This window comes from Emiliania huxleyi, assembly GCF_000372725.1.
Source record: "Emiliania huxleyi CCMP1516 chromosome Unknown EMIHUscaffold_199, whole genome shotgun sequence".
NCBI lineage: Eukaryota > Haptophyta > Isochrysidales > Noelaerhabdaceae > Emiliania > Emiliania huxleyi.
The window spans coordinates 167,530-175,604 of NW_005200608.1; the positions used below are offsets into that span (position 1 = coordinate 167,530).

At 71.4% G+C, this 8,075-nt stretch overlaps 3 protein-coding genes across 3 annotated transcripts in view; 1 reads left to right on the forward strand and 2 right to left on the reverse strand.

Moving 5' to 3' along the window:
• The window catches only part of EMIHUDRAFT_314734 (hypothetical protein), a gene marked incomplete at both ends in the record, with an annotated part of 600 nt that extends 220 nt beyond the window's left edge, over positions 1 to 380 (reverse strand). Inside the window, one exon of the mRNA XM_005781854.1 lies at positions 26 to 380. Coding sequence (XP_005781911.1) covers positions 26 to 380 — 355 coding nt within the window. The remainder of the gene's footprint in view (positions 1 to 25) is intronic.
• A 335-nt stretch (positions 381 to 715) lies between these two features.
• On the reverse strand, positions 716 to 1,796 carry EMIHUDRAFT_234002 (hypothetical protein; the record flags this gene model as incomplete). The annotated part of the gene is made up of 4 exons (XM_005781855.1): positions 716 to 936; positions 1,031 to 1,180; positions 1,499 to 1,552; positions 1,739 to 1,796. 4 exons carry the CDS (start codon positions 1,794 to 1,796, stop codon positions 716 to 718), a joined length of 483 nt encoding a protein of 160 aa, XP_005781912.1.
• Positions 1,797 to 3,195: 1,399 nt separating this feature from the next.
• Positions 3,196 to 6,477, forward strand: EMIHUDRAFT_113795 (hypothetical protein; the record flags this gene model as incomplete). Its single annotated transcript, XM_005781856.1, has 1 exon — positions 3,196 to 6,477. One exon carries the CDS (start codon positions 3,196 to 3,198, stop codon positions 6,475 to 6,477), a length of 3,282 nt encoding a protein of 1,093 aa, XP_005781913.1.
• Between the last annotated feature and the right edge of the window lie 1,598 nt (positions 6,478 to 8,075).

Here is an 8,075-nt window from a genome sequence, read left to right on the forward strand (position 1 = left end):
TGCGCCTCCTTCTGCTGATCCGTACGCAGCGTCACGCCCGGGGTTCGGGCTAGTTCGGACACGTCCGAGCCCTGGCTGGTAGCTTGTATGTCGTCTGTGATGACCCGCACTCGCACCTTGCGCTTCGCAGCCGCGATGATTGCGTCGGCGAGCTCGTTGCACGTTATGGTGAAGACGCAGACGTCCAGCGTCGTCGTCGCGTCGCCAATCACCGCGAGCAGCTGCATCAGCGACGAACGGGAGGCGTCGTGCTCGTACGTGCAGTGTTTTCTCCTGCAGGGCTGTCCCTTGAGCGCCTGCCGACAAGGCATTGCGCGGTCCGGGAAGAAGAGGGCGCGCTGTTGAGGCAGCGGGCCAGCAATCGAGAGGCAGGCGCCCATGGCTGCGCAAAAAGCGGGAGCTCTCCGCCACCGCCTCAGTGAAGCGGGCGAAGCGTACGACGGCGCGCTCCTTGCCAGAGGTGCCTCAGCGCCTTTTGCTGGTTTCTTATTCTTGTACTAGCACTCGCCAGTCCGCACCTGTGTCGAGCCTGTCTGCTGTGAAGAAGTTGTTTTGTTTAAATATTTTTGTTTGTTTTAAATTCTCTTTTTTCGCTTCTTCGCTTCAGCCCGGTGCGGGACCCGTCCCGGCCGTGGGTGGGTGAACCGAGAGATTTTTGAAGACCAACAAGAAATCACGTGCACGACTGTCACAGTGATTTGGGCTCGGCAGCTTGTTAGCCCTCAGCCGAAGCTGGGGCCGGTCCGCCGGTCCCGTACGGGGCCGGTCCCGCATCGTAGCCGAGAGAGCCCGCGCCGATGAGTTCGACGCGGTCGGGGGCCTTGCTTGCGGAGAGGCCAGCGAGGTGGCGATCGCTGTACTTCATGGTGCCCTCGGTGGGGCGGCTGACAAGCCAGAGGTCGATACTCTGGACGACCCATAGGATGCCACGAATGCCTGGAGAGGAGAGGGAGGCGAGGCCAGACGGGCAGACTCAGCTGCTCTCGGGTGATCTCGCTTTGGTGGCTGAAGGACCCGATGGTCCTGTCACATTCGTGTTCCGAGTCGTGGGGGTAGAAGATTGCGGGGTAGGATCGAGTCAGCACATCCTTGTAGTACAGCGGACCGCCAGGCTCGCCGGCAGCATCCGCAGGGAGGCAGCATATCAGGCACCAGTCTTCTCTTAGGGGACCCCTAGCGCCTAGGCTTAAAAGGGTGGGCCCTGGGGCGCCTGCGGCTTAAACGGCTTAAAACGGGCCCGGGCCCATTTTAAGGCTGCCTGGGCCGCCGATTCCTTAAACGGTCTTAAACGCTTAAACGGTGCGGGAGAGCTCCCGAGGTCGATGGTCCGGGAGGCTCCCGGTAGACGCCGTAGGCCGGGAAGCTGGCTACAGTCAGCTAGCACGCATCTATGGGCGGACGAGCGAGCTGCACATGGCGTAACACAGACAGGGAGCCACTGGCAAAGTGCCCTGGCGACAAAAGAAATTTGCAAGCAGGCGCCGTCTTTGCGTCAAACCGCCGTCGGCCTCAGCGAGGCCGTCGGCCTCAGACGCAAAAAGCTGACGTCGGCCTGTGCGCGTCGCCAGTGCCTTCCTCTCTCTCGTCGAACCCACCACCGTCCCCTTTCTCCTCCTATCTGTTTAGTGTGTACTGCTGGGGGAACAGACGGCTTCATCGCGAAGCTGCCCCCAGCAGGCGTCTTGACGGGTATCAAAATTCTTCCCTACAAAAGAGGCCAACGGACCCGAGAATGGACTTTTCACTCCGGACAAAGACGGCCGCACGCACACGAGCTGCGGTCGTGCGGCCGTCATAGCGGCGAGGCGCGGGACCGTCTGTGGCGAAGTGGGTCGCGTCCTCCGATTTCCGTCAACTCACGGTCCTTCCCCCGTACACGCGGCTCGCGGGGGCTGTACTGCTTCAAAATCCCTTGGGTTCTGTACGTTTTCTTTTTTCTTTCTTCAAGGATCCTGCTCGTGCCGGCGGGGACCCTGTCCTTCTCCCACCCTCGCTTGGCGTGTCCGTTTTATTCATTCAAACGTTGAGAAAAACGTACGGAGGGTCACGTTGCTCTCACAGTGAAAACACAGTAAATCGCGCCACTCCGCTCCACATCGCTCTTCACGCCGGATGTAGAGCTCCACTCGCGATCAAGTGCTCAAGCTCTCCAGCGCTCTTCAGCGCGCTCTGCATCTCTACAGCTCTACAGTGCTCTTGGTAAACTCTACAGCCTCTCACCCTCCCTCAGCTGGAGGACGCTTCACTTGCCCGCCAACATCTCGCGCGCGGCAAAGGCAGCGGCCGCTAGGGCGGCCGCAGCGAGCGAGGAGAGGGGCTCGACCACCTAGCGGGAGCGAGAGAGACAGAGAGCGAGTCGGAGAGTGCAAGTAAGAGAGGGAGGGAGGAGGGATTGCTCGCGCAGGGCACCTGGCCATCGATATAGTGCATCGTCTTGGGGTTCGCAAACGCGACGACGAGGCGGCCGAGGGAGGGGCAGACCGCCTCGACGAGCGGGACGAGGTACTTGTTGCGCGCGACGACGGCCGCGCTGTTGTACGAAGTCGCGACGCCGTCGACGACCGGCCAGCCTCCGTGCTTGGTGAGCGGGCTGTGCAGCCCGTCGGCCACGACCTTGGTTATCTTGAGGACCGGCGCCTGTGGGGGGGAACGGGTGGTGGTGGTGGTGGGGGGGGGCTAGAGGTCAGGAGGTGGGTTGGGGACTAGCAAGGGAGGAGAAGGCGCGGGAGAGACCGGCGCCTGCACGAGCGCGCCCGCGGCCGGCGACGCGATCCAGATCATCTCGCCAACGGCAACCTCGGACGCCTGCTTGAGCTCCTTTGCCGGGCCGGCGGGCAGCTTGTGCGTCGGGGTGAGCGTGACCGTCACCGTTGCGGTGGCGAGCGAGAGGAAGGCCGCCTTGGCGGACGGGTCGGCCAGCGAGAAGGAGGAGGCAGCGTCGAAGCCGAGGGTGCCTGTATTGGTCAGCAAGCGAGTCAAACAAGTGACACCCCTCTCATATGACATTGAAAGCGAGCGTACCGTCAGCCGCCGCGGCGAGGATCGAGTCTCCGGCGGAGAGGGAGGAGAGGGGGACGGTCTCGCCGTCGGCGAGCTGCACCGTCGCAGAGCTCGGGAAGCACGGCGGGTCCGTAGACTGCAGGTTCGCGTTAGCTGAAGGCGACGAGGGCGGCGGCGGGCTTGGCGGCGGCGGCAATGGCGAGGCGGAAGGCGGCGGCGGCGGGCTCGGGGGCGGTGGCGACGGAGGCGGTGGGCTGGGCGGAGGCGGCGAGGGCGGTGGTGGAGACGGAGGCGGGCTCGGAGGCGGCGGGCTCGGTGGTGGGGGTGAGGGCGGTGGTGGGCTTGGGGGAGGCGGCGACGGCGGCGGCGAGGGCGGCGGCGGCGACGGTGGCGGGGGGCTGGGAGGCGGTGGCGATGGCGGCGGCGGGCTCGGGGGGGGTGGGCTCGGGGGCGGTGGACTCGGAGGCGGTGGCGAGGGCGGTGGAGGCGAGGGAGGTGGCGGGCTGGGCGGGGGTGGGCTCGGAGGCGGCGGCGACGGGGGCGGCGGCGATGGCGGCGGCGGGCTGGGCGGCGGAGGCGACGGGGGTGGCGGGCTTGGAGGCGGCGGCGACGGTGGCGGCGGGCTGGGCGGCGGCGGGGAGGGCGGAGGCGGACTTGGAGGCGGAGGGCTCGGAGGCGGCGGCGAGGGCGGCGGCGGCGAGGGTGGTGGTGGGGATGGCGGCGGAGGGCTGGGCGGCGGCGGCGAGGGAGGAGGCGGACTTGGCGGTGGCGGCGACGGAGGGGGTGGTGAGGGCGGCGGAGGAGAAGGCGGAGGCGGGCTTGGAGGCGGCGGCGAGGGCGGCGGCGAGGGCGGCGGCGGCGAGGGCGGCGGCGGCGAGGGAGGGGGCGGCGAGGGAGGCGGAGGGCTGGGTGGCGGCGAGGGCGGAGGGGGCGAGGGCGGCGGTGGCGAGGGCGGCGGCGGGCTTGGCGGAGGCGGCGAGGGCGGCGGCGAGGGCGGCGGCGGGCTCGGGGGCGGTGGCGACGGAGGCGGCGGGCTGGGCGGAGGCGGCGAGGGCGGTGGTGGAGACGGAGGCGGGCTCGGAGGCGGCGGGCTCGGTGGTGGGGGTGAGGGCGGTGGTGGGCTTGGGGGAGGCGGCGACGGCGGCGGCGAGGGCGGCGGCGGCGACGGTGGCGGGGGGCTGGGAGGCGGTGGCGATGGCGGCGGCGGGCTCGGGGGGGGTGGGCTCGGGGGCGGTGGACTCGGAGGCGGTGGCGAGGGCGGTGGAGGCGAGGGAGGTGGCGGGCTGGGCGGGGGTGGGCTCGGAGGCGGCGGCGACGGGGGCGGCGGCGATGGCGGCGGCGGGCTGGGCGGCGGAGGCGACGGGGGTGGCGGGCTTGGAGGCGGCGGCGACGGTGGCGGCGGGCTGGGCGGCGGCGGGGAGGGCGGAGGCGGACTTGGAGGCGGAGGGCTCGGAGGCGGCGGCGAGGGCGGCGGCGGCGAGGGTGGTGGTGGTGATGGCGGCGGAGGGCTGGGCGGCGGCGGCGAGGGAGGAGGCGGACTTGGCGGCGGCGGCGACGGAGGGGGTGGTGAGGGCGGCGGAGGAGAAGGCGGAGGCGGGCTTGGAGGCGGCGGCGAGGGCGGCGGCGAGGGCGGCGGCGGCGAGGGAGGCGGAGGGCTGGGTGGCGGCGAGGGCGGAGGGGGCGAGGGCGGCGGTGGCGAGGGCGGCGGCGGGCTTGGCGGAGGCGGCGAGGGCGGCGGCGAGGGCGGCGGCGAGGGCGGCGGCGGGCTCGGGGGCGGTGGCGACGGTGGCGGTGGGCTGGGCGGAGGCGGCGAGGGCGGTGGTGGAGACGGAGGCGGCCTCGGAGGCGGCGGCCTCGGTGGTGGGGGTGGCGGCGGTGGTGGCCTTGGCGGAGGCGGCGACGGCGGCGGCGAGGGCGGCGGCGGCGACGGTGGCGGCGGGCTGGGAGGCGGTGGCGATGGCGGCGGCGGGCTCGGGGGGGGTGGGCTCGGGGGCGGTGGACTCGGAGGCGGTGGCGAGGGCGGTGGAGGCGAGGGAGGTGGCGGGCTGGGCGGGGGTGGGCTCGGAGGCGGCGGCGACGGGGGCGGCGGCGATGGCGGCGGCGGGCTGGGCGGCGGAGGCGACGGGGGTGGCGGGCTTGGAGGCGGCGGCGACGGTGGCGGCGGGCTGGGCGGCGGCGGGGAGGGCGGAGGCGGACTTGGAGGCGGAGGGCTCGGAGGCGGCGGCGAGGGCGGCGGCGGCGAGGGTGGTGGTGGTGATGGCGGCGGAGGGCTGGGCGGCGGCGGCGAGGGAGGAGGCGGACTTGGCGGCGGCGGCGACGGAGGGGGTGGTGAGGGCGGCGGAGGAGAAGGCGGAGGCGGGCTTGGAGGCGGCGGCGAGGGCGGCGGCGAGGGCGGCGGCGGCGAGGGCGGCGGCGGCGAGGGAGGGGGCGGCGAGGGAGGCGGAGGGCTGGGTGGCGGCGAGGGCGGAGGGGGCGAGGGCGGCGGTGGCGAGGGCGGAGGCGGGCTTGGCGGAGGCGGCGAGGGCGGCGGCGAGGGCGGCGGCGGGCTCGGGGGCGGTGGCGACGGAGGCGGCGGCGAGGGCGGGGGAGGCGAGGGCGGTGGTGGAGACGGAGGCGGGCTCGGAGGCGGCGGGCTCGGTGGTGGGGGTGAGGGCGGTGGTGGGCTTGGGGGAGGCGGCGACGGCGGCGGCGAGGGCGGCGGCGGCGACGGTGGCGGGGGGCTGGGAGGCGGTGGCGATGGCGGCGGCGGGCTCGGGGGGGGTGGGCTCGGGGGCGGTGGACTCGGAGGCGGTGGCGAGGGCGGTGGAGGCGAGGGAGGTGGCGGGCTGGCCCGGGGTGGGCTCGGAGGCGGCGGCGACGGGGGCGGCGGCGATGGCGGCGGCGGGCTGGGCGGCGGAGGCGACGGGGGTGGCGGGCTTGGAGGCGGCGGCGACGGTGGCGGCGGGCTGGGCGGCGGCGGGGAGGGCGGAGGCGGACTTGGAGGCGGAGGGCTCGGAGGCGGCGGCGAGGGCGGCGGCGGCGAGGGTGGTGGTGGTGATGGCGGCGGAGGGCTGGGCGGCGGCGGCGAGGGAGGAGGCCGACTTGGCGGTGGCGGCGACGGAGGGGGTGGTGAGGGCGGCGGAGGAGAAGGCGGAGGCGGGCTTGGAGGCGGCGGCGAGGGCGGCGGCGAGGGCGGTGGCGGCCAGGGCGGCGGCGGCGAGGCAGGGGGCGGCGAGGGAGGCGGAGGGCTGGGTGGCGGCGAGGGCGGAGGGGGCGAGGGCGGCGGTGGCGAGGGCGGCGGCGGGCTTGGCGGAGGCGGCGAGGGCGGCGGCGAGGGCGGCGGCGGGCTCGGGGGCGGTGGCGACGGAGGCGGTGGGCTGGGCGGAGGCGGCGAGGGCGGTGGCGATGGAGGCGGGCTCGGAGGCGGTGGGGAGGGCGGCGGCGAGGGCGGCGGCGGCGATGGCGGCGGCGGAGATGGTGGGGGTGATGGTGGCATAGGGTGATTGGGCGGTGGTGAACTTGGCGATTGGGCTGGGATCGTGATCGTCATTGGCCCGCTTCCTGACTCGGACAGCCGCCTTCTCCTAGCCTCGCCACCTTCGAACACGGCTGTCAAATTGAAGTTATCGAGGTTGAACCCTTCGATGACAGTTGATTCTGTCGTTAGGCCATTAGAAGCGCATTCGCGCGCATAGTAGAACGCGGTCTTTCCTTCTTCTCTCAGGCTCAGCTTCTGCCGTTCAACGACCACGTTAAGGTAGCTTCCAAAGAGCTCTTTCGCTTTACTTGCGACGGTTGCGAATTGCCGCCGATTGAGTACGCCGTTGGCATTGCCCCGAACGCTCAAAGCGTCAGTAAACTCCGGCTTGGTAAGTCGAACGTTGCGGTCGAGGCGTGTCTTTTTAGCGGGCTTTTTGAACATTTTTTGATCGTACCACAGCTTACACTTTTTCCGATCGACTTTCTTGCGCCCAGAGCAGACCGGAGGGCGCCATTTCATGGCTGCACAGCCGTCTAGCAACTCGAAGCCAGCCTCGCAGAAGGGGCATTTGTCGCAAACTGAGTCTTCAAGCACTGTCTTCGAGGGGAATTTGTCATCCACGCTTTGAGCTCGATCTACCTCGTCGATACGTTCTTGCAAGGTCTGGGACAGTCGCCGAGCTGGATCTACCTCGTCGACTGTCATGTTGAACATCTCAACTGTCATGTTGAACATCTCAGCGTCATCGCTGAGTCCCTCGTACGCCGACGCAAAGTCGAAGATGAGGCGCGAGGATTCGACGTCAAGGTAGCTCTTGTCGATTCCAATAGTGCAAAACGTGGTGTTGCTGAGCGAGTCGCCATCGGCACACAAGTCCTCAGCGTCCAAGATGTGATTAAAGTTGACGTACGAGTCGCCCGCCTCGTCGTAGTCGACGATGTGGATGTGAGGGTTACAGTACAGGCCGCTAGTTGGCCCAGGCTCCAGGCACGCGAACTCGTCGCAATCGACGATCGAGTTCCCCGTGGAGAAGCTTGTGACATTGAAGCCGGTGTTCACATACACCGCAATCCCATCTAGCTCAGCACCAGAAGGTAGCATGGGCGAGGGTGGTGGTGCGTTATGGTGAGGAGGCGGCGGCGATGGCGGCGGCGGTGACGGAGGTGGTGGGTACGGCGGCGGTGGGGACGGCGGCGGCGGCGAGGGCGGCGGCGATGGCGGCGGCGGGCTGGGCGGCGGAGGCGACGGGGGTGGCGGGCTTGGAGGCGGCGGCGACGGTGGCGGCGGGCTGGGCGGCGGCGGGGAGGGCGGAGGCGGACTTGGAGGCGGAGGGCTCGGAGGCGGCGGCGAGGGCGGCGGCGGCGAGGGTGGTGGTGGTGAGGGCGGCGGAGGGCTGGGCGGCGGCGGCGAGGGAGGAGGCGGACTTGGCGGTGGCGGCGACGGAGGGGGTGGTGAGGGCGGCGGAGGAGAAGGCGGAGGCGGGCTTGGAGGCGGCGGCGACGGAGGAGGCGACGGCGGCGGCGTCGACGGTGGATCCGGCGAGGGAGGGGGCGGCGATCGAGGCGCGCACGCTCGTTGGCGGCGAAGGCGATAGGGGGCGAGGGCGGCGGCGGCT